General features: G+C 40.1%; 1 protein-coding gene across 3 annotated transcripts in view; it reads right to left on the bottom strand.

The window, feature by feature from the left end:
* LOC106868422 (uncharacterized) overlaps positions 1-27,500 on the bottom strand; it is a 149,738-nt gene that overhangs the window by 73,577 nt on the left and 48,661 nt on the right. The window contains exon 3 of one of the 3 annotated variants that reach the window (XM_089355757.1): positions 11,478-11,578. The exons of the other annotated variants lie outside the window; for them this stretch is intronic. Coding sequence (XP_089211883.1) covers positions 11,548-11,578 — 31 coding nt within the window. The 3' untranslated portion in view covers positions 11,478-11,547. Of the gene's footprint in view, positions 1-11,477; positions 11,579-27,500 lie in introns of those variants that run through there. 3 annotated transcript variants of the gene reach the window in all.

Below are 27,500 nucleotides of genomic sequence, written 5' to 3'. Positions count from 1 at the left end.
ACTAGCTCCATATATTACACAATTTTATTTCGAATCAGCTTTTAATTGAGCTTTTTTATATTTTATATATATATAAATATATATATATATATATATATATATATATATATATATATATATATAGTAGATGACGTGTCATGTTACATATATTAATTAGGCCGGTTTTAGTTCGGGCGAAATACCAAGATTACGCATGCGCCTTTATGTTGACACTCGACTTGTAGGAAATAGCAATCGAAACTCTCTCAGACTATATCTTACTTTACCGTCTTAAGAAAGGGGATGCTGACAAAGTTGAGAGAAGGATATGATGGTCATGACGCGAACGACTTTGATAATGGAACTGCACAGTCGGAATAGCCTTTATAATAAACAAATATTATTTATTCCCAATCACTACTCGAATAACGGCTTCAAATGACTTTAAATGTTGGTACAAAGTCAGCAATTTTAAGAGAAGAGGGTTAGTCGATTACAAAGTCCCAAGTGTTCAACCGGTACTTGTTTTTTCGACTCCGGAAGGATGAAAGGCAAAAATAACTTGACCGGCATTTGAACTTAGAATGTGAAGTCGGAAGAAATACCACAAGGCATTTTTTCCGATACTCTAGCGAGTCTTCAGCTTGTCACCTTAACCACTACTCTAATAACAGTAACATAAATGATTTCTCATAAACTAACAAGGCCAACATTTTGTAGGAAAATTTAGTCGATTACATTCAACATCAGTATTTGATTGGTACTTCATTTCTCTGCTTCGAAATGATGCCATTCAAGACTGACCTCGGTGAGATTTGAATACTCGAAGTCTTTTTGTCTGGTACTCTAACGAGTATGTTAAACTACAATCCTAGCTAAAATAATATTTATTTGAAACATAGATTACAGAACCAGAAATTTCAAGAGGTGAGTTAGTTGATAAAATTAGCACCTGTACTTGATTAGTATCTTATTTCCTCGACCCTGCTGGAATGAAAGCCAAAATTGACCTTGGCGGTATTTCAACTGCCAGCACGAAGTTATTTTCGGCGATGCCCTAATGATTCGATCACTCTCCACACAGAAACGTTAGCACGCCGGGCGAAATGCTTAGCGGTATTTCGTCTGCCGCTACGTTCTGAGTTCAAATTCCGCCGAGGTCGACTTTGCCTTTCATCCTTTCGGGGTCGATTAAATAAGTACCAGTTACGCACTGGGGTCGATATAATCGACTTAATCCGTTTGTCTGTCTTTGTTTGTCCCCTCTGTGTGTAGCCCCTTGTGGGTAGTAAAGAAATAACACACACACACACACCGTTCAGTAATAAAGTTTCTTGCTTTCAACTCAAAACCAGCATATGTAAGGGAAGAAGAATAGACACCAGTACATCACTGGATGAAAACCAAAGTTGACTTCGGCAAGTTTAACGTCATAATGTAAAGAACCAGGGAACTTTTCTAACGCTCTAACGATTCTACCAATACACCGCCCACAGCATCAACAATAATAATAACAAGAACATATCAAAATTAAGTGTATACATATGACAAGGGTTCGTAGAGAGAAATTAGTAGTAAGCAATAACTAGATGGAGTTTGCCACACGGTTTCAATCAACTCTTAGTTGAATGATGTTGTTACACTTCACTTGCTTTGCTAATGTACAGAACTTACAACATACCATAAAATAATGTGGCTATTCGCCTAGCAAAAAAAGTCAACAAAAAATACTAAATACTCTCCGTAATGCATATGCACACAAATACACATAGATGCAAGTACTAACGCACATATTTATTTATATATAAATGCGTAAAAAAAAAAATTGGGCTTGAATGTATATATGGGTATATTTGCATAATATATATGTAAATATAGACTGCATATATTTTCAACATTTTACATACGGAAACGATTATGCCTGGTATCAAAAAACACGCTGAAGATTAGTAATTGAAGTATAAGGTGGGTTAGAGGTACGAATCAGAAATAATATGCGTTTCGCCAAACACGCACAGACGCTCACATACACACATGTACAAATAAATAATTTCATGCACACATGAATACATTTGTAGATAGGCATACACACGCACACGTACATATATATGTGTATATATGCACGTAGATATATACACATGGATACGCACACTGCGCCATACCACTGTATTGATCACAGTGTATAATTTTGTACGAAACAGCGTGAGCAAAAGTAAAATATTTAGAAGAAAACTAGAGTGTGTGTACAAGCATATTTGTGCGTGTGCAGAATGCAATAATGCAATAGAAATACTATCACATAAGGATACACACACACACACACACGCACACACACACACACACACGCGCGTAGATATCAAAAGATATTTACGTATTTTATGTGTATGATTTTTGTACATATATGCGTTCATACATACGTAGTTATACATACATACATTCATACATACATAGTTATACGCACACATACATACATATATGCATGCATACATGCATGCATACATGCATATATACATACATGCATACATACATGCATACATGACAGCGAAAGCAGGGGAGAAAGAGAGAAACAGCGGGAGAAAGAGATGAAAGGAGTCTATGAAGTGAAACGGTCCAATACTCTACGATCATTCGACTCTGAAGAATGCTACGATGAGTGAGTCATAATCAAAAGCTGATCCAGGAACATTTAGGGAGATGAGGGATGAGATCGGTGACAGAGAAGGGAAAGGGGCCGCTATTATTTATGTCCAATGAAATGTTTTAAATGGCAAACATTCCTATAGGAAAAATGGTATAGAACTCTTTTGAACTGAATACAAGAGCGAATTTTGTCATCGAGTACAGTCAATTGGATGTGACCTCGATGTGTTGGTGGCATTTATCTTAGGACTCTAGAGAAATGAAAATTCAAATGTGCCGATAAGATTTGAACTTAGATAATGTCGACTGCAGTTGAAAGAGTGAAAAAGTATCTTAATCTAGACTTTCTTGACACATGTGTGTCTAAATTGACTATGAATATATATGTATATTTATATCTGTACATATAGATCGATCGACAGATAGATAGATAGATAGATAGATAGATAGATAGATAGATAGATAGATAGATAGATAGATAGATAGATAGATAGGTTTCTTTATTAGCCACACAGGGCTGAACACAGAGGGGACAAAATACAAATGTAGAGTTTTTCTTTTCGAGGGGGTCGAAAAAAAAGCAGAGAAAAAAACAAAAGTGGGGACAACGATGAAAAAAAACATCGCAAAACGTTTGGGGTATTTACAAAAAATACGAAATAATACAGAAAATTCCCAATAAATGGGGAGGTTATCCGTGGAAAGAAAAACCTACGAAAAGACCACGGTAACCTCGGTCCTTAGTGTCACAGTTTGTTAAATAAAATTTCTTTTATTTATGTAAGAAACGTAAGTAACTCTCTGTTTACAAAATTTTAAAACGTTTTATAGAATCATGGTCAAGGTGGCTTCGTCATTTATACGTGCCATTCTTGCTACATGTATCCATCTTTTTTCGAAACATTTGCTAGACAACACTTGCCTCTCTACTCTCACCTTCCTTTTCAAGTGATACTTGAAAAAGTTGATGAGAGATTGACCAGAGAGGAAAGTATTTGTCTCTAATCCTTTCAGACGCGTCCACCAGATGCATTCTTTGGCCATAGCCACAAGTACGATAAATACAGCTCTTCCTTCCCGTTTAAAGGAAGGAGGCGTGACGATATTGACGATAGACTCGGTTGATAAACCGACTCGTCCCACACGCGACAGCAGTCGTTCGACATAAGCCCACAGCTCCGAAATGGTTGGACACTGCACGAGTGCGTGCAGAACGGTTTCATCGCTCTGACCGCATCTCGGGCAGGTCCGCCCCGCATTTCGCGAGCCGTGTCTATAGAGCTTATCCCGAACGGGTAGCGCCTCTCGGTAACACTGCCAGGCCAGGGATCTCTGGAAGTTGTCCATAGGTCCCGGCCCGAAAGTCGTCCTGAACAGGCGGGTCAGGTATTCCTCGTCGACGCCCAGGTTCGCCCCTAGATCGTCGTCGTACCTGCCCTCCACTAATCCCCTATAGAATGACTTCGTTGTGATGCAGCCGCTCAAGGTCGACCCGGGACGGCAAAGTTGTTGCAGAGCAACGCGACACTCACGGTGCCATTCACCATTCCTCGGCCTCTTTTTGATCCACGACTGCAGCTCGGTCATGGAGACGAGCTGCGGGAAAGCGCGTCGCACAAACGGCGACCACACCTGCTCACCGTCGTCTACGTAGAGCCGGAGATGTCGCAGTCTCAGCGCATGTCTGCGCATCATCAACCACGACATGCCCAGCCCTCCTTTCAGCGGGTGTTGGCAACAAACGGATCGCCTCACCATCGGAACGCTTCCTTTCCACAAAAAGCGGAAGAGGATGCGCTCCATTTCGGTGATGGCGCGATCGGGACAAGGCACGACGGTCAGGCGGTATTCGATGACGGACGCGATGTACGCGTTCGCCACCTCCGCCCGACCTTTTAGGGACAGCTTCCTCTCGGACCATTGCCGGCAGAGAGTGGCCACCCTACTCGTTATCTCGTCCCAGTTCTTCTCCGTTTGCAGGTCCGGACCGAACCAGACTCCGAGCAACTTGACCGGACCGTCCGTCCAGCGTCCCACTACTGAGGCGCTGCCGGACGGTATGGGCTTGCTTCTCCAGGTGCCGAGCAGCAAACCCACCGACTTATCCCGGTTGATTTTCGCTCCCGTCACCGCTTCGTAGTCTGTCAGCGTCTCGCCGACAAGCTCAATGTGCTCGTGGCTAGACGCTATGACGGTGACGTCGTCCGCGTATGCCGACACGCTCGTCCCGCACCCCAGTTCTCGCGGGATGCCCCTCAGCGTCGCCAGCTTCCGCAGTAGTGGCTCGAGAGTCAATACGTACAGGAGCGGCGACAGGGGGCATCCCTGACGAACCGAACGTGCAATGTCGAAGGGTCCCGATAGACGTCCATTGACGCGAACAACCGAACGGATGCCTGTGTACAAGGCAGCCTTCCAGCCGCTGAAAACGGGACCGAAGCCGGCCGCTTCGAGGACGGCCTCCAAGTATCGATGGTTTACCCTATCGAAAGCTTTCGATTGATCCAAATTGATCAGGGCCCCACCCATGCCAGGTTCCTTAACTACCCTCTCTATGATGTAGCGCATCAGATGGAGGTTGTCATGGATGCTCCGGCCCGGCACGGCGCACGTCTGCTCCGTGCCGACCAGTTTCTCGATGACAAGCGCCAACCGCTTGGCTAACACCTTGGCCAAAATTTTCATGTCTGCATTGAGCAGAGTGATGGGCCTAAAGTTATCTATGGCGTCCCCCTTGTTTGGATCTTTCTTCAGCAGCGTTACCGCTCCTCGGCTCACAAAACCGGGAATGCTCCCGTTCTGCTGCCAGTTGCAGTACACGGCCGCCAAGACGTCTCCAAACAAGTCTGGCATACAGTTGTAAAGCTCGTAGGGCAGACCATCCAAACCCGGAGATTTGTCCGTCGAGCAACCCGCCATCGCGTCCCTCACCTCCTCCGCCGTGATGACCCCTTCGCAGCACTCCGCCTCTCTTGCCGAGAGTCGTGGCAAGCTGTGCAGGTAGGCACTAAAGTCCACCCTGCCTTCTCGCTCGCCACTCCTCCCGAACAGTCGGGCAAAATGCCGCTGAAACGCCTCGCACATCTTGCTCGGCTCGAGCAATTCGCGCCCCTGTTCGTCTACCAGAGACCGGATGGTGGCTCTGTTACCCCGCTGCGCCTCCGCCACCCGGGCCTCTCGTGCGGCTCCAACACCTTCATTCCTCAGAGCACGCATCCTTGCCCTGACAGCACACCCTTCGTGTTTAGCATTGAAGTGTTGGTCGAGGGCCAACCTCGCCGCTAAAACGTCGGATGCGATGCCACTTCGCAATGCCTCTTCTAACTTTATCACTAGCTCCCCCTCTACTCTGTTCCTCTCTACAGCTAGTGCCCTGCTATACCTTATTGCTTCCGCCCTTACTGCTCTCTTCAGGGCAAACCACCATTTGTTGTTGATGATGGCTCCCGTCAAAGCCCTCTTTACTAACGTGCTAATCCGGTCTCTGAAAACCTGTCTCGACGGGAAAGACGCGTTTAGTTTCCAGTAACCGGGACCCTGCCTATGTGCCTTATCTAAGTCTAGCGTACACGTCACAAGTTTGTGATCCGTGTAGCTGACTATGTGGAACTGTGGACATCCTAAACTATCTCTATCTCTTGTCCTACACACTATCCTATCTAGATACGATCTCGACGACCCAATGCGGTTGCTCCAAGCCCACGTTGGCACATTTGGGTGGTCGAGTCGGTACCTGTCAGACAACTGGAAGCGTCTGAGCAGGTCTATGAGGCCTTTGCATCCCCTTCTAGTTTTGTCACTCCCCACGTAGTCTAGATGCGTGTCCAAGGTAGCATTCCAATCCCCCACTAAAAGTAAGGGACGAGACGTTCCCAGGAATACTTCTAGACGTCGAAAGAAGTCTGACCGACCTGTTAAAGGAGGCACATAAACTGCCAGCAACCGAAAAGCGCCTCCATCGCTGCCGTCCACATCTAGGACAACCAGTCTACCCTCCGGGTCCGTAAATATCGTCTTTACTTGGAGATCCAGACTCTTGCGAAAAAGAACCGCCGTGCCACTACCGCCCATCCTCGGCAGACAGGGAGAAAAATAAATGTTAAACTGTCCGCCAAACATGGACTTTAGGGCCCGCGGTTCATGGAGTCTGGTCTCACTAATGGCTATGATATCCAAATTGTGTGACTTGATGTCATTTAAGAGGTACCCTTGTTTCCAAGGGGACCCTAAGCCACGCACATTCACACAACCAATCTTCACCATGATTCTATTTATACGTGTGCTTTAAAGCACAAAACAAAAGAACAGAAAGTTACTTACCGTTCGAAAGTTTTGTTTCCTCCTTGGATTTTTCACCAAGGAGGCTATTGTACAATTTCTTGCACAAATATTTCTGGAATCCCCCTACCGAGTTGGGGTAGAGGGATTTTATTGTGTTGTGTAATGCTGGTGTTACATGATAAATTTTAATATGTTTTGGCGGTGTTGTGCGTGGGTGGTTGTTTGTTTTGATGTCGTTATTTGTGATGTTTGTTTTAGAGTTGATGTAATTCATCAACTCTGTGTTTGTAGTGTCTATTGCTGTTAGCATTGTTTTTGGTGTGTTAGCATTGGTGTTTATCGTGTAGGCGTTGGGAGTGTTTTCGGGAGATGTGAATCTCCCTGCTTTGTTGTTGTTCGTTTTTCTTTTTTTGCTCCTCTTCCTCCTTCCTTTTTGGGCAATTTTCCATTCCTCAGTACTTGACTCGTCTTCAGATGAAAACTCTGAGGAATCGGAAGGAGGTAGAGGCATGTTGTATGCTTCTGTGTTTGCTTGTGTAAGTGGTTGTATTGTTGTTTTTGTTGTTGTTGGTTGTTGAATTTTTGGTTGTGATGTTAGTGATGTGGGGGAAGGGGTATCAGTTTTTGTATTGTCTTTTCTTTTTTCGTCTTCTTTGTTTGTTAATTTTGTAGTTTTTGTTGTATTTTCTTTCGTTGATGTTGTTGATGTTGTTTTTATTGTTTTTTGTGTGGATGGCGGTGTGGGCAGCAAGGCTTTTTTTGTGTGTTTTGTTAGTTCTTGTTGTTGTTGTTGTGTTTTTCGGGCAGTCGGACACTCCTTTTTAAGGTGTGCCTCGCTGTCGCATAAGTAACAGCGAGGCCGCCTGCCCTCTACTACTATATGCAACTTTTGGTTTGTTGCCAAACGGATGTATGGTGGGATTTTTTTGATTTCTTGTTCGTTTGTGTGGAACAAGATTTGTATGCTTTTTCCGGTCCAATTGCTCTCTCCAACGTTTATTTTCAGTACGTTAATGTTGTCCTTATCAATACATATGGCCGATATCAACCATAGTGTGTCGATTGTTGGAGGTGCGTGCTTTATTGTTACCTTTGTTACCTTTTGGCCAAGGTAACTGGGTAACATTGTTATTTCAGGTGTGTGAAGAGTTAGCGTTGAATACGTCTTCGCCAACTCTTCATTTCGAAAAATCACCTGAACTTGTGCAAACCTATAATACGTGATATAGGATTTATAGATAGATAGATAGATAGATAGATAGATAGATAGATAGATAGATAGATAGATAGATAGATAGACAGACAGACAGATAGACAGATAGATAGACAGACATACATACATATATACATACATACATACATACATGCATACATACATGTATATATGTACATTTAGAAAAGTTAAGGTCAGAATAAGGCCATGCCTAAATTTAGAGCAATATCCGGAAAAGGCATTTAATGGTGTTTCGTATGACAGTCATTCTTTGGGTACCATAGCCCATTCGAGAAAAGAGTAATTGTTTGTATATATATCCACACACACACACACACGTATACATATATGTACACTCACACATGTATAAATATTGATATGTATACTTATATATGTGAGTGTGAATGTGTATGCGTGTACATGGTTGCGTGTGATAGTGTGTTTGTGTCTCTGTGTGTGTGCGCGCGCGCGGAAGTAATACAAAAATGAGTGTAAGTTTTTTTTAAAGTGATATAGGTCTTTCAGAATTTACATGCTGGCTGGATATCATTTATCCAAGAAATCTCTTCTTGTCCCGCATTATAGGCAGTTTACGGGTTCCAAGCGGAAGCAGTGTGCCGACATTAAGTTAGTAACGAAGCAGGGATGCAAGCTGCCCCTATATGATAGATAGTTTTTGTGTACGACACAGATGACAAGAGCAAGGAGCACAACAGGTAACTGAAGGTTGAAGAATTGGGAAACTAGCATTGCATGTAAATCTCACAGTCGGAGAGCATGAATAGTAACCACGAACACAAACCCTCGGTGAGCGGATGAGTTGGTTCCCATGAAAGGACGAGACATAATCTATTCCGTTCTGGGTAAAATAAAACAACATTGGATACCGAATTACACCAGCTATTACTGGCTAGCCAACATCGCCTCCAAGATTAAACACTACGAACACAAGCGAGCACTACCTCTAGGGACATACCACAATAAAAGAACTTGTACTTTTGCTGTAATATGTTATATAATTTATCATTCGAATGCCATTTTATTTTAACTAACTGTACTTAGATGGTATTATATTCTTATCACCTGCTTCTCATGTATCGATTAAACTTTCAGATGTAGTTATACACCGGTAGTCACAATGCGTTTCTAATTCTTCCTTGAGTACGCCATTCTTTTATGTCTTTACTAAAATTGGTAATCGTCTTTCCATTGTTGTGGAGGCCTTCCGAGTAGGCTTTTCTGATCCGTTGGATAACACTTCAGTTGTTTTATGCGAAACTTGTAACATATCCGGCCCAGCGGAACTTATGATTTTGGTATTGTGCATTCACTATATTTTTATACGAAATTTTGAAATGTTTTCACTTACTTAGCTATCTATGAAACGTTTTTCACAAAAAGTCTTTTCATTATAATTGCTAAGTAATTAATCGTTATAACTGCTATATGAGTCATTTCTGAAAGCTAATTCTAAATTATAAATCTAAGGATTTTACAAAGAAAAACATTTCTTAACGGTATCCTTAATAGTTAGACTGTTTAAGGCGGTCAGCTGGCAGAATTGTTGGCACGCCGGACAAAATGATTAGCAGTACTTCGTCCGTTTTTACGTTTTGAGCTCACATCCACCGAGGATGACATTGCCTTTCATCCTTTCCGGGTCGATAAAATAAGTACCAGATAAGCACTGGGGTCAATGAAATTGACTTACCTTTCCCCCAAAATTGCTGGCCTAGTGACAAAATTTGAAATCAAGCATCTCATTAACACCGAAAGATGTATCAAGAGTAAAAATTTTCTTCAGACTCTCTTTGTCATCCTTCTGCTGAGGCAGCATATGTTTCTATATATGTTTTTATGACGGCTGGAGTACCAAACATATCGTTTACTTCCTAAGAATGGTAAAAACAACATCATATTGAATAATTTTTGATGGAACTTTCTATTGACACATTTTATCGAAACAAATTTATATTGAAATGACTATAAATCAATTTATATTGAATAAATTTCCAAACATAATAATTTAGAGAATACACACACAGACACTATATATATACATATATATATATATATATATATATATATATATATATATATATATATATATATATATATATATATATATACATTAGATATTACACTATGCATATACATATGTGTGTGTGTGTGTGTGTGTGTGTGTGTGTGCATATATATGTATACATACATACATACGTACGTACATACGTAGATACGTACATACATAAATACATGTATAAATGAATATATGTGCGTATGTATGCATGTATGTATTTATTTATTGCCGGTTGCTCCACCCCGTCACAAGAGTGTCATTACTTCATTGAACCTTGCACAACCATGTGCACACAGATGGCTTTTCATCCCAGTTTCCGTTCTGCCAGCACGTTCACAGATGTAACACTTGAACTGTCTGTCTCCTGGCATCACCGGAAGAATTATGACCTCCTGTACTTTACCATGATATGATTTTGTGTTTGTTGTTTAATATAATTTTGTGAACTTGAACATGAAAATCCACATGAGCCAATCTGACAGGGTCCAAAATTCTCTAGATCATGTGTTTCCTAGATATTTATTACTTTTCTCTATAACAGACATTTGTGTTGGGATGTGTTAGTTTTGAGTAGGTGAGGTAAACGTCAATTAATTCATAATAGCTTTCTATACGTTAACATCAGGGTTGTCAGCCATAGCATATACTGGAGATATAACAAGTATTCGACATGAAAAAAATCCAATGTCTATTGACTGAGATATGTTTGAAATGAACCAAGTGAACAGATTCACGCTCCAGATCTGGCAGGCACAAAAAGCGGAGAAAGCAGTATCTAGAATGCAGCCTTGTGCTTAATCGCGGATGTAAAAGCATCAACTCTGCAATTATTATTCAAGATATCACACAGACTATTCCACTAGAATGTGTTGGTAGTCAAACAAACAGAAATACAGCCATGTTTAATTCAACTAATCTGCAAATATCCTGAATGTGACAGTTATGCAGTTGCACTATATATAACAATCGATGTAGAATTTGCATTAGAAGAGGAATGAGACAATGGGCTTGTGTATTTGTATGCAAAATTAATGTGCATTTGCATGCTCGAAGTGATATATGATTCTATGATAACACTAAAGATGTTGTACCCATATCAGTGGTATACCATACGAGGGAAACCAAATCATCCAATCCGTCCACAGACTCGGTCGCCTACTTGGGAAAGTTATAATGACCGGTTAGCCTCCCATAGCAAGGATACAGTCAAGACCTCGGCAGCAAAGCGTTGAGTAACCGACAACGCCGATGAGTCCTAGACCAACAGCTTGAAGGTTATTGCAACCCAGTGGACGATCAGTACCACAAGACAACGGATAGGGACCAAGTAGTAAGTGAGCCTGAATTGCGTTCAACTTCATCGTCGACCATACTCGTTGTATACAAAACTGAAGATAAAAACGAACCAAAAGTTAAAATAAAATCAACAAAAGAGTGTTGGCGGAAGCAGTGATGTTTCAAAGCAGCAGAAATAATTATTACAACATCACATAAATTGAAATTTAATGTCAATATTAAAATGTTCTTTGGTTAAAGGGCAACATAGTTTGAACTTTGAACGTAAAGACGGACGAAATGCTGTTTAGCATTTTGCCCGGCCTGCCGCTATTATTGATATAATACAGATTCGTTTCAATATTATATAGGCTACCTATCGTCTGTCACATATGCAGTTTCCAGTAATTGATGTTGTGTAGTGCATAATCAGCCCTGCTACGGCAAGTAGTTTGTCCAAAGCATTCCTTCTGTGATGATCCAGTTTTATTTCAATGCTCGTTGACCACTAAACCGATTTATCAAACATAACCATTTTACAAATTTAAGTTGAGATTTAAAAAAGATTGTGTTGCTATTTTTAGCAGATCGAATGGTCATATATCAGCTTCATGGAGCTTATTTCTTTCTAAGTCACTGTTTGTAATACAAAAATATCGAGAGAAAAAATCGTTAATTTTAATATATCACTGCTTTTTGCGTTGGTGAGCTCTGTCTCTCCTACACTGGTCATTTACATGTTTACAGCTTTCTGTAGTGAAGCATTGAACGTTAAGTGTTTGGGTCACCGAAACAGCAGCGGTGATAGAATATCAAAGCAGAACATTTCATTGCTTCTTCAAAACAGCATCACTTCAGCAATTTATTTTAACCAAAGGATCGTTGTGCCATCAGTAAATTGCTGTTAATTATTTTATAGTCTATAACGGTATGGTAATTGTGATATTATGTTCTTTTGAAGTTCTCTTCGAATGGCATGCGACCTTTTACCCTTTCGTTAATGACCCAAACTTGAATGCACATCTCTTAATATTTCAAGATGGACTAGACGATGGTGGAGAGACAGAAATGAGTGCAAATCTATTATCAAGGTATTCCACTCGTAACTATCTCGATTCCTAGTGTACCTAGGAATATATTTTTCAAGGCGGCCTTTTTTTTAAAAAGATGGTTGAGATTAATTTAAGGAAGACATAGCTACCATTTATACCAATTAATTATTATCGTCTACGTTCTAATTTTAACCATTACTACAACGTTAGCGTCCCCACCTCGAAGACGTTATTTCTATTGTTGCTTAGCCTCAGGTCAACTCTGCTCACACAGTTCTATGATCAAAGGCAATTCAGTCGTGACCATCCGTTATATCAGTAACTACACTGTCCTATGTATCTATCTTCATTATTTAAGGTGCAATTATATGCTTAAGTAGTGGGATGATGGTGCGGGAGGCTATTTCCAGCAAGCCAAGTGCTTGACAGTTAAACAACAACTCGATTCAATCAATTATTTTTCACGTTTATAATTTGTAGCTTTTTGCAAATGTTAGAAATTCTTATCAATGACGGCGGCAGGATTAGGTTCAGTTCCCCAGGGTGGCACTTTGGGCAAGTGCCTTCTGCTATAGCATCGGCCGACGACCAAAGACTTGTGAGTGGATTTAGTAGACAAAACTGAAAGAAGCCCGTGTGTGTGTGTTTGTGTTTGTCTCCTGTCACCACTTGACAAACGTTGCTGGTGTGTTTCCCTCCCTGTAACTTAGCGGTTCGGCAAAATAGGCCGATAGATTAAGTACTAGGCTTTAAAGAAAAAGTCCTGGTATCCATTTGGTCGACTAAAACATTTCAAGACGGTGCCTCAGTATGGCCGCATTCAAATGACTGAAACATGTAAAAGATAAGACGAAAGATATAAAATACCTTTCCGTTTTGAGTTACTTCTTAAAATGCTATCCGTTCGAATCCTTCGAAGACGATATAATATTGCACAAGATTCTAAAATGACAGATTTGTTAGGGGCGCCTAAAACATACTTTGCAGTAATTGCTTTCAGTGTTCAAATTCTGTCTAAATCAAGTTTTCTCTCTCTCTCTCTCTCTCTCTCTCTCTCTCTCTCTCTCTCTCTCTCTCTCTCTCATGTATGTGTATACGTGTGGTTATTGTTTTAAAGCGGCGAGCTGGCAGAATTGTTAGCACATCGGGCGAAATGATTAGCGGTATTTCGTCTGCCACTATGATCTGAGTTCACATTCCGCAGAGGTTGACTTTGCCTTTCGTCCTTTCGGGGTTGATTAAATAAGTACCAGTTACGCACTGGAGATGATGTAATCGACTTAATCTGCTCCCACAAGTTGCATCTGTGTTAAAAATTTGAAATCATTGTTTTAAAGCACTTTTAGATATATCCTATGAGCGCTTACTATTACCACGACTATACAGGAGCCAAAACTTGAAGACCTAGTCTACATTCATTCTCAAACACACCGACATCGGTTGTCAAGCAATGGTGGGGGGACAAACGCAGTCACACAAACACAAACACACACACATATAACTTTGATAAGTTTCGGCTAGTATAGGCCCAGGCCATGTCTAACTTAATAGCACCACCTGGTGAAATCTTTTAGTCATATATGGGGCACCATGGCCTACTCCAGCAAAGAGTTATTATTGTTGGAGACATATCCGAGTGTAGGCGGTCAGTCTGGGATTTTTTTTTGAGAAATTTGTCCAGTGAACATTTGAATTTTATGGGATCCGTTTCCGTTTTGACGTATTTTGGTATTGTATTAAAGAGAGCTGGACCGGTTGAGGTAAAGTAATTGTGACGTAATGTTACTATGTGTACCGAGTTCGATTTTTCTAGTGGCCGGATAGCACGGGGGTCAAATCTTCGATGGATTTTAAAATTGATACCAACATCATTTGTGCAATATTGATGGAATATTTTCCACGTCACACAAATGATGTAGCGCTCCCGGCGGCGTTTGAGAGAGTAGAGATCGAGTTTTTTTAGTCGACCCCAATAATCAATGCCTCGTATGCCGTCTATCTTTTTTGTTATTGACTTGTGGATTGCTTCCACTTTCATAATGTGTTGCTTCGTACGGAGTGGGGGTCCACAGTGAGCAACAGTATTCAAGGTGGTGTCGGATAAGAATAGAGTAGAGAAGGATGAATATGTATGCATCTCTAGACCGGAAAGTTCTCAGAATCCAAGAGCACATCTTGCGAGCCAAATCAGCCTTGCTATATACGTGGGAATTCTAGCTTAGAATGTTATCAACGATTACTCCAAGGTCTCTTGTGTTTTGGGATGACACTAGGGAGTCGCCCGATGGAACAGAATATGGTAATTTCAGAGTTTCCTCTTTTCCAAAGTGGATCAAACCAAACTTATCTTCATTTAGAAGCATATTGTCTTTTTCTGTCCATTGGACAACAGCAAGCAGATCTTACTGAAGGCATGCTCGGTCACCCATGCCGTTTATGGCTTTCTGGAGTTTGGAATCATCTACAAAGATTTTCAATGTAGAATGTTTGATGACATCTGTCATGACGTTGTTGCAAATAATAAAGAGGAGTGGGCCCAATACAGTACATTGTGGGACACCACTACTGACTTTGGCTGAGCTGGATCGTATTCTCTCAAACACAACATGTTGCGGTCTGTTCGTCAGGAAACACTTTATCTACTGCAGTAACTTTCCACGGACTCCAATGTTGGACAGTTTCTTCAGCAGGATTTTGTGGTCAACTCTGTCAAATGCCTTGCTGAAATCAAGTTACGTGACGTCAGTGTTGGAGCCTTCTCCCAACGCTTTTAAGATGTCATCAAAATGGTGCAGAAGTTGCGACAGGCAGTCCCTGCCATCACGGAAACCATGCTGGTTGTCCTCGAGGAAGTGAGTTATTCACAATCTCACCATCCTCTCAAATGCTTTAATGGTAAGAGAAGTGAATGAAATCTGACGGTAGTTCACTGCAAGAAATTTGTTTCCCTTTTTGAAAACTGGAACGACAGATTGGGAAAGAATATGATCAGGAATGTAGCCGGCATCAAGTGAGTTTCTCCAGAGCTCAGCCAGAGGGGATGCAATTTGATGTCGATACATCTTCAGGACAGTGGCCGGGAACTTATAGGGACCTACTGCTGAGTTGTGCTTGATCTTATCTATTTCAGTTAGAATATCAGGAGCACCAAAAGTTATGTCAGATACTGTTGGTTAAGAGTTTACGTTACTGATACTTGCCAGATCAAACGCATTAGCGTTATTGAAGACAGACCAGTATTGTCTCTGCAGTATCTCGCACATGGATTTTTCATCATGTAGAGTGTTATTCTCATCAACCAGAGGACCAATAATGGAAACAGCGTCTTCAATTTTTTTTTTGCAAATGAAAAGAACATTTTGGGATTGAGTTTTATTTTCTCAATCGCCCAACTCTCCTCAGCTTCTCTTTGTTCGTTAATGATGGACACCGTGCTTTTTTGGAGGATGTGTTTTTTTCGATTCGAGTGATGCAATGGCAGGCGAACGGGTGCGATGCTGCTGGCAGTATTTTTGTTGGTTGATTTTCTTGTTAATTCTTTTTATTTTTCAGATAATCGCTCTTCTATTCTATGGGCTTCTTTCAGTTTCCGTCTACGAAATCCACTCACAAGACTTTGGTCGGCCCGAGACTATAGCAGAAGACACTTGCACAAGGTACCATGGAGTGGGACTGAACCCAGAACCATGTCGTTGGTAAGCAAGCTACTTACCACACAGCCATATATGTATATATATATATTATTTTGTTTAAAAGAGTTCCAACACCGTCTGTTTTTTTATGTTTCATTTATATTCCTGCAAAACCAATGTGGGATATAGAATATGGAATATACAATATATAATATAATATACAATATATAATATAAAATAAAAATGGATGGTACAATGAAATAAAGTATTGAATGTCTTATTGAATATATGGAATATGTCTTATTGAATAGATGAAATATTGAATGTTCACTATAAAGGATTAAATATATAAAGGCTGTATGTATGTATGTATCTATTTGTGTGTCGTGTGTAAACTAGAGCCCTTTTTTTTTAACAAACTTCTTTATTACTTATGACATCCTATGTGTTTAAAGCTTGAATCTGTTCTGGAGCTGCTGAAAGCATATTTTAACACAATAGCTTGTACCCTTCATGCATTTATTATCATCATAGTCGTCATCATCACCATTATTATGAAGCTCATTATTTTACATCCGTTTTCTAAGATGGCATGGGTTCTCTAAATGCTTAAGAGATCCTTCTCTCAGAACTGACATTTGCGATTGGTTGATTTCTAGAAAAACTTGATGAAGTCTCTTTCGCATATTAACTTGACAAAAAAAAAAAAAAAAAAAAAAGTGACACTTTGAAAGAAAAAAATAAATCTTCGAAAAATGAAAAACAGAGATAAGGAAAGAAAACAAAAATACAGAAGAAGGATATTAATAGAATAAATGATTGGAAGAATGGGTAAAGAGAATGAAAGATGAAAGTAATAGAAAAATGAACGAATGAGAGCGATGCTTAACTTTGCAGCAACAGCAGCAGCAAGCCTTTAAGTTGATGCTTATTCGAAAGGTCAAACTATTGTTATCGCTCCGATAAACTCGCGGTTTCCTTTTGAAGATGGTTCATCATTGCTACTCCTTCCTGCCTCACACCCTTCAACCATTACCACTTCCACTAGCTCCACCACCACCACCACCACCACTAGCAAACAACAACAACAACAACAACAACAGCTTCACCAAGAAACAACAACGGCGAAATCAACTGAATTAACAACAAGCGTAGCTAGAATCAGCGAGCTCTAATGACATAGCTAATATACATACGTACGTTCGACATGTACAAACACTCACAAGACACACACACGCGTCCTGCTACTGCTACTGCTGCTGCTTAATTGTGATCGAGATGTGACACACCGAGGAATGTAAATCTCTACTGATGTGCCATCCCCTTCGCATGTTCTGGGGTGGAGAGACATTTTTTTTGTTTTTGTTGTTGTTGCTGTTGTTGTTATCGTTGTTGTTGTTGTTGTTATATCCTGTTCCTGCTTCTTCCCTAAACGTCCACAGTCCTCTGACCATGAACAGCCGACTCTTTGAGACACGGATGCTGAGATAAAAACAACAAATGACTCATCTTTGTTGTGATTTTCGTATTAATAAGTGTGGCGGTGGCGGTGGCAGTGGTTAGGGTGATAGTGGTGATGGTGAGGATGATGGCGGTGGTGGTGGTGGTGGTGGTGTCTAGAATGATAGTGGTAGTGGTTGTTATGGTGTTAGCGATAGCTATGGTGATGGTAGTGGTTGTGGTAGTGGTAGTGGTAGTAGTGATGATGAGAGTAGTTGTAGTAGTGGTGGTGGTGGTGGTGGTGATCGTAGTGATTTGTGGTGGTGGAGGTGGTGTTAGCATGATGGCGGTGTTGGTGTGGTTGAGGTGATGGTGACAAGTGATAGCTATAGGTACGGATGTAGTGGTGGTAGTGGCAGTAGTGAATGTCATGATTAGTGGTAGTGATATTGATGGTGGTGATGGCGGCGGCGGCGGCGGTGGTGGTGGTGGTGGTGGTGGTGGTAGTGGTGGTGGTGGTGGTGGTGGTGGTGGTTTGGTGTAGTAGTAGTAATAGTAGTGGTAATATTTGGTCAAATTGAAAACCTAAAGAAAAGAAAGGAACATCTTCAGATGCTTGACACTGAAGTGTGCTGTGCAGAGTAGTATAATGGTTGTTGTTGTGGTGGTGGTGGTGGCGGCGGCACATAGGATCAACTAGCGGTGGGGTGTTTAAAGAGATATATTGCAGTAATGAAGCTGTAAGATACGGGAAGACAAAGGAGCGGTCCGCTCCAGACGACGGTATATATATATATATATTTTTTTTTTTTAGGGAGCAGCACTCTTGGATCTGTGCAATATGTCTTATTTTCAAATGGACCTAGTAGGGCAGCAAGCTCAACGGCTACCCTTGGCTTTTGTAGTAGGTATATATTCTGACGTAATGTTTTGGTGTTACGGATGTAGTGGTGGCAGGTGATATTAAGCACCGGGTTACCCTTGACCGATATCACATCTATAACCAAAAGCTTTCCAGGCGTGACCAACCTCGCATTTTACCTATGGGCTTGTAACTGATGACAATATTGGTTTCAAATTTTGGCACAAGGCCAGCAGTTTCGGGGAGGAGATTAGTCGATTACATCGACCCAGTTCTAGACTGGTACTTATTTTATCGACCCCGAAATGATGAAAGGCAAAGTCGATCTCGGTGGAATTTGTACTCGGAACTTAGTGACGGATGAAACGCCGCCCAGAATTTTTCCTAAGGTGCTCACGATTCTACTAGCTTGTTGCCCGAACGGATGACAATATTATCAAAACTATGTTAAGGCGGCGACCTAGCAGAATCGTTAAAGCGAGGGGCAAAATTCTTTGAGGCGTTTCGTCTTTACGTTCTGATTTCAAATTCCACCGAAGTGGATTTTGCTTTTTATTTTTGTGGGGTGGGGGCCGATAAAATAATTACCAGTTGAGACTTGGGGTGGATGTAATCGACTTATCCCACCCTTGAATTTGCTGGCCATGCGCCAAAATTTGAAATCAGTATCATCAAAGTTGTTCTTTTGCAAGACAAAGGGGAAGTGTGATCAGAGTTTCATTTCGCTGATATTTCTAACACGTGATGCGCCAGCACAGAGATTCTTTTCTTGGCTTGTAGCGGTTTTAATATTGGGGTTAGTTGCTATAACATGTTTGTTGTTGCCTGTCTTTGTTGCTGTCACACAGGTCAAGCTTGACTGAATAAATTTATGACCAAAATATTCCGACCATGCCCACACCTTCCCTTTAGGGGAACGGTTACACTATCCAATCTGTCCTGCTTTTTTTTTTCTTTTTTCTCTTTTTCAAGACACAAGTGTGAGATTTTAAGTGAAATTTGTTGTTTTTGTAGCAGAGACCAACAATTAGATTCCTCCATGGACACCAATGATGTCGCTACTGATATTAATGATGGTGGTTTTGCTAGTAGTGGTGGTCGGGTGGCGTTGGTGGTTGTGGTCGTGATGGTGGCGGTGGTCTTGGCGGTAATCACGACGGTGGTGGTTCTGGTGGTAATGAAGTTATTAATGTTCATGGTTGTTGGGATGATGATAGTGATCGGTGTTCCTAGTCTGTTACAGGATATATCAAATATTGTAAGTGTAGGTGGTGATGAAGCCGATGATGGCATTGAACGTAGGATTGTCTCAGTCTCAATGGGAAAAGCTAAGCATTTAATGACGATGATGATGATGATGATGATGATGATGATGATGATCCTTTCTACTAAAGGCACAAGGCCTGAAATTTTGGGGGATGGCGAAAATCGGTCACAACGACACCACGACTTGACTGGTACTTAATTTATCGACCCCGAAAGGATGAAAGGCAAATTCGAGCTCGGCGAAATTTGAACTCACAACATAAAGACAGACGAAATGCTGCTAAGCATTTTGCCCAGCGTGCTACCAATTCTGCCAGCCAGCTGCCTTAAACTTTTACTTAATAATGATAATTTTCGAAGTTTACCGCAGCAGGATTTGAACTCAGAACGTAAACAACCGGAATAAATACTGCAAAGTATATTATTTAACGCTTTAATAAGTCTTCCAATCTAATGATTATTGTAGTTTCCACCCATCTGAAATACAATGAGTACAACACAAAGAACAGTGTATAGCACCGAGGGGTTTTAGATAGAACAAAAAATTATTTCTGAAAATCAAAAACATTTTTTCTGACAATGAAAATCATATCACAGTCGATTCCCTCTTCATGAAACATACCTCACACTCTACTTCTTAACTGTGTATAATACTACACTTAATTCTATGGCTCTGGTAAATAATATTCCAATTCCTTTACTATAATTTCACCCTCCAGTCTCTCTCATGATAATTAACCTCACATTCCATTCCATCGTCATGAACAGAATGTCACATTCCTCTACTTGACTAAAATATCAATGTCAAACTACAGAATATCACATTACACTTCATTACTGTGGCTTAAATCCTCTCAATGCAGCGCTGTACCATGATGGTGAGGAATACCAAGTCACACACCTTGGATTGGTACTAAATATGATACTATTCTCTTCTTCCCCTTTGCAAAATGGAAAAACATGAACCCGCTAATATACGACTGGTATATCCGCCGCCGCACCTTCATTATCATTCTCTTCCTTTTTTGCCTCTTCCCCTCCTCCTCCTCCTCACCATCATCATTATCATCATTTTCTTCCGGTTGTTCCACGTCATCCTCATCAACATTACCATTTTCTTCATCATCTTTGTCAACATCATTGTTTAAATCATCGTCATCATTTCCATTACCACCACCATCATTAACTATCAACTAATACTTGTATTCATCAATCCTTTTATACATTTATCAATCATAATCATCAATTGGTTTATTAATCACTGTTAATCATCATCTATCCAACACATAAATCTTATCAATCCCTCCATCAATCATCTCTGCATCATTCACTCTCCATCATTCATAACAAATCAATAGTTTCGCTCATTGATCAATCATCCATCTTTACTTCAAACCATACACTTTCCTAAGCATTGTTATCCCCCTTTAAATTCCTCTTAATCACCAGCTCTCACACATTACCCAAAGGTAACTGAACACATCAAGACAGCCACTAACTGCTTCCATGAACAGAGACCACAGAAACATTCTCCACACAGGGCATAAATTTCTATCAAGCAAACTGACCTAATCCACTATTTTCATGATGAAAATGGTCTAGTAACCCTACACTAAACGATACAGTTCATTCCTGCTAAGCCTCACAATCTGATGTCATTCTACAGTGAACGCACGCCGGTAACATTATCCTAATATCATCACAAAGGATAGTTTTCTTTCCTCTTAAGCGTCAATAAACAGTTTCACTTTGATAAATTGCTAACCTTCAAGAGAGCATAACTACAATTATAAAATATAATTATAATATGGTTTACATACCTGGAACAGTATCTCTGACATATACGCTGACAGCCTAAATTGCATCGTCCGTTTGTTTAGCTAACTTCTGAAGATCTACTACTCAGTAAACGACAAACGTATGCACACACTTCATAATAAGTATTGCTCACAAAGGACCATTCCTATTCACACGAATCTCTTTGGCTGTCTAGTAACACAAATCACACAACATAAGCAACTATATTCCGTATACATTCACACGCATTGATTAAGTAAGTGCAAATGCGCTTCCATTTTTTTTCCAACTCTAACTAACCCATAGATTCGCAACAAGGGCGAAACAGCTTTGGAAAATAGTATTTCAATTCATTCAAGAATGCATACATGTGCGTATGTGTGTGTATGCCTGTGTGTCTGTATCTGTATTTTTATATACGTACTTATGTCTATGTATACATACACATATGTGTATGTGTTTGTGTGCGTGAGGGTGCATGGTCTAATGGAGTGTTGTACTCAGATCGCGAGATCGTAGTTTCAATTCCTGGACTGGGTGATGCGTTGAGTTCGTTAGCAAAACACTCTCTCTTGCGTAGCTCTGTGATCACTTCAACACCAGATGTGTTGAAGAGCAGCAAGAAAATGAGTCGATCAAAACGAAATATATTGCAAATTTCTATTATGATACTGTATACTGTATTTTCTGACAGTCGACTCTAGACGCACGCGCGCGCGCGTGAGAGAGAGAGAGAGAGAGAGAGAGAGAGAGAGAGAGAGAGAGAGAGAGAGAGAGAGACAGAGAATAAATACATACATGTATATATGTATCGCACATGACGATACCCTAGGGATAGAGTCATTTGATAACACTAGGCGGCTTATAATATTAAGTAGAAGTTTATAAGAACACCCAAAGCCTTTTTGGAATATAATAATTTCCATAATAAACACACATTAATTTTGATAGCACAAATAAGACGACAACGTCGACAATGCTGACAACATCAACAACGCCGACAACACGGACAACGATGACAATGTTGATTGTGTGATGATACTTACGAAGGCACTTTAATCACTGCCACCATTTCAGCTATATTTTGTGAATGATGAAGCTGAACTCGCGGCACTTTATATTAATAGTTTTACACTTTAATGTACATACTGAAGTTGAATGTTAGCGGGTAATGTGTTTATGTAGAAATAAAATAGTAGATATATCCTGGATAATACACCGAATTCCATGCATGTAAGATTTTATAATGATAAGAAATCATTTACTTTTTCATTGGATTATCACTAATTTAAATTTTTGTCTGTATAGAAAAAAGCTTACATCGCTCGCTCAGACAGCTCGCTTCTAATAATCTGCTGGTAAACTTATAGCACTAATAAGGGAGCGACAAACACATATATTCATATATATATATGCGAGAGTGAAGACCATGATTACACGTGTGTAGGCATGTAGCGATATACATTTGATGACTCAGCTAAAATATACTCCATAAAAATATACTCCATAAAAATATACTCCATAAAGAATATCAATGTTAGGGCGACGAAATGCCAGTGTCATTAAAAAGACTGATCAACTAAATTGCAGTACGTTCCGGGTTTTCTTCTTTTTCTTTTCCTTTTTTTTTTTTTTGTTTTGCTTTGTTCCTTTATTCTTTTATTTATTTCAGTCATTTGACTGCGGCCATGCTGGAGCACTGCCTTGAAGATATTTTGTCGAACAAATCGGCCTAGTGCATTTTCTGTCGGTCTGCTTTGTCGAACTGCTATGTAACGGGGATGCAAACACACCACCACCGGTTCTCAAACAGTAATGAGGGGACAAACACAAACACACACACACTTATACACATATACACGCACACACAGATATAGAGATATACGTATCGGCTTCTTTCAGTTTCCTTTTTTTATTTTATTCCTTTATTCTTTTATTTCTTTCAGTCATTTGACTGCGGCCATGCTGGAGCACTGCCTTAAAGAATTTTTGTCGAAGAAATCAATCTAGTACATACTCTATCGATCTCTTTTTTCGAACTGCTATGTAACGGGGATGCAAACACACCAACACCGGTTCTCAAGCGGTAATAGGGAGACAAACACAAACACACACACATAGATATAGATATATACATATCGGCTTCTTTTAGTTTCCATCTACCAAGTCTGTTTACAAGGTTTTGGTCAGCCCGACGCTATAATAGAAGACACTTGTCTAAGACACCACGCAGAAGGACTGAACCGGAAACCGTGCGTTTGGGAAGCAAGCTTCTTACCACGCAACCACGCCTGTGCCTAATTGTGTATTTTATTTTATTTTATTTTATTTTATTTTATTTCATTTTATCTTTTGGCACTTCGAATATAAAGCATATCGACATCAGATTTTCAGGGTTAATATATATAGTATGTCAAGTGCTCCAAACATTTCCCCCCTCATCTAATTCTCTCTTACCACCCCTCTCTTTAAAGGTCCAGCTAGCTTTGAAATTTAAAGGTCCACCAAGCCTTGACATATAGGGTCACGTGATTTGGCCTAAAAATTTGGTTATTTATTTGTGTGCCTATAAAATACTCAGATGTTTAGACGTAGGGAACTTAAAGGTTCAGATCGCCCCGTGATAACATTAATTGTATACGTGTTTGTGGAATGTCGAGCCGATTACCCCTAATTCTTAAGAACAGGAAGTGATTCAGCTGGCTGAATAACTAAAAACTCATCGCCGAAACTGACGAAGTATCTACCAAACAGAAATATGCAAATGCTTTAAAATAAGTGCGGTGCGTTTATGCGCATGTATATTTACGCATAAGAATATATGTGCATTTATATATGGACGTATAAGTGTGTGTGTGTGTGTGAGCGCGGATGTGACAGTATGTATGTGCGTGGGTATCTTTGGGAAGATGTGTTTATATTTGTGGAATTGTTTCCGAAACATCAAGAAGCATAAGAAAAGAAAGAAAACCAAAAACAAAATTATAGCTTTTGATACAAAGCTTATGGTGCAGTATGTTTCTATATAGCGCTGAATGTTTCAAGATAACTAATCTTGCTCAGCTCTTCTTTAACGCCGAAATGTGTTTCTATGGCTATTAAATTTTCTTTTACCTCAGGATAAGGGGAGATTCATAGTTCAACCATGATGTGATCCCACTATCTCATCCTCTATCTCACAGTCACTCGTTGGTTCGTTTTATTTTATAATATTCTCGTTCACCTCTAGTTTTCTCTTCTTCGCTTTCGGTTTTTCTTTCTTTCACACACACACACACACACACACACACACACACACAAACAAACAAACACTCACACAAACGAACATACGTAGAGTCTCTCTATGTCTCAAAGTCGTTCACTCATCTGTGTGAATGAAAGAAAGTGATAGAGAAAAATGCTAATGATAATGACGACGACGACGACGATGATGATGATGATGATGATGATGATGATGATGATGATGATGATGATGACGACGACGACGATGACGATGTGGAGGAGGAAATAGCTGTAATAATGAGTAAAATACTTTCAGCGATTGGCTTTCTCTTTTTTCGCTCTTTATATTTTCACACGTTTTCTCATTGTTGCAGTATTTCTCTCTCTCTTCCTCCATTTCTTTCCCTCTCTATCTTCCACTTTTTTAAATCTTTGTTAAGTGTGGAACAGAAAGAGATGGAAAAAAAAAAAGAATTACAAAACAAAGATAAATTAGACCAGCAGCAGCAGCAGCAGCAGCAGCAGCTGCAACACCACCACCACCACTACCATCACCACCACCACAATCATCACCATCATCACGGTGTGGTGAGAAGAAAAAAGTCACGGAACTTAGATGAAGGTGGAGAAACAGTCGGTGTTGGAGGAGGATGAGATAGCGTTGGAGGAAGAGGAGGGGAGGAGAGGTGGGAGAGTAGGTGGAGGAAGAGGAGGAGATAGCGTTGGAGGAAGAGGAGGAGATAGCGTTGGAGGAAGAGGAGGGGATAGCGTTGGAGAAAGAGGAGGGGAGATGAGGTGGGAGATTAGGTGGAGGAGTAGGAAAAAGAGGAGAGACTAAAAATGTCTTCATTTGCTTTTTATTCCTGTATTTCAATCTCTAACACTCTTCCATACATATTATTCAACCATAATTTCTCCCTCCCTCTTTCTTTCTCTCTATCTCTTTCTCTCCCTTTTTCTCTCTTCCTTTCTCTGTTTCTCTCCTTCTCTCTCTCCTTTTATCACAAACATATCTGCACGCGTACTTCTTCCTTCTTTCAATTTATTTTCTTTTTTTAACATCTTCGTACAATTTATCTCCATTTCTCTGTGTTTATGCCAGTTTTATCTCTCAAAAATTTTCGCCCTTCTTTGTCCCTGTTAGTGTGTGTGTGTGTGTGTGTGTGTGTGTGTGTGTGTGTGTGTGTGTGTGTGTGTGTGTGTGTGTGTGTGTGTGTGTTATTCAATCTCTACCTCTCTCCATCTTTCAAGCTGGCCCTATATCTCTATCTGTCTATCCTGCTTCAGTTCATTCTTGGAAGTAGCAACAGTCTCCCTGATACTCTTGAAGGTCTTTCCATTTAACACGCTACACGCGTCAAAGTAATACGCTATTTACACATTCTGTAAATGGATCGATTTTGTTGTTGTTAAGTAATCCCATGTTCCCTTATAAAAGAGATCTATGATTACAAAACGTTTCAGCCGTGAACACTCTGTAATTTTACTCCAGGTTACATTAACTTCTATGGGGAAGACAATAGGGTGAGATATAACTAAGATGCTGCAACCGCATCTTGCAAGTCTAGCGACGAGCTTCACACGATTTAGTGACTACATGTACTTAAATGGATAATAGAGGTGGAATGATGGGAAGTATAAGACCGGTTACGCAATCACAAATCATGAGTTATATCAACAGGTGATATTTCTATCTAGCTTGAGGTTTTATTCCATTTGTTCTACATAACCTCAGTTAACCCAGCTATCGAAAATGGATGACACATCGCAGATTCCCTGACAATGTCACCAGCAAGAGATCTAAGGCACAACCTACAGGATTTTGAAGCCTTATGTGCGTGACAACATTAAACAATTTTTTTTTAATCTATGTAGCTATGTAGCTAGCTCAAATCTCTTCGATGTTAAGTTTGACTTTCCATCCACTCGATCGACTACACGCCTCACCAAATAATGCAGTACTTTTATTAATCATTAGCTTATGTGCGCCCGCGTGTGTGTAAGCGTGTTATAGGAAATCATTAGGTAAAGGTGCTATAGTCCGGTTATGTAACAGATGTTTTTCAAAGTGTCAACATTTCTCCAAAATATTAGACCTAGTATTCAATTGTCCCGTGGATTATACAGAATTTTATATAGATGTTTTTGTGCAAATGGAAGGTTTCACCTTATATTCCCATTCGATTTCCTAATTACGAGTTATTTCTTTCGGGTGCTAATTGTAGTTGGTTAATTTTGTTACACATGCTTTTGCGATGCATTTAAAAGCGGATATATGAATGTAGTAGCTCTGATTGAACTTCTCTTCTTTCATATCTAGAGCTCTTTTTACTTTCCAGGGTGACGTGGAATTATCTCTGAATCACACATCCATTTCATTTAGCGTTAAATATAATATTGCAAAAGTTGGTCTAGCCATAATATATGAATACTTTATTGACGTATAAAATATAAAAGACTATTTAAGAGAAGCGATCTCAATTCATTATTTTATTGCTAATATAAAGAGCATCGTATCATATAGTGTCCGTCTCTAACAACAAGAAAATATAAGTGAGGACAGATTCTCATATAGACATACGAATGTATAGCCACTAAATACTTTTTGTAATGAAGAATGTCATATACGAAGCTGAGTTTATCTCAACGAAATCAACCATCGCAGCTAAAAAGGTGACACTACATTCATGTTTCCAGTTTTAGACATGCTGATAAGACACATACACACACACATATTGATATATATATATATAAACAAAATTTT

The sequence above is a fragment of the Octopus bimaculoides genome, chromosome 7 (genome assembly GCF_046866305.1).
Source record: "Octopus bimaculoides isolate indiv1 chromosome 7, ASM4686630v1, whole genome shotgun sequence".
In the NCBI taxonomy this organism is placed as follows: domain Eukaryota; kingdom Metazoa; phylum Mollusca; class Cephalopoda; order Octopoda; family Octopodidae; genus Octopus; species Octopus bimaculoides.
The sequence above is the reverse complement of the archived record's forward strand: the minus strand, read 5'-3'. Positions and strand labels throughout refer to the sequence as shown.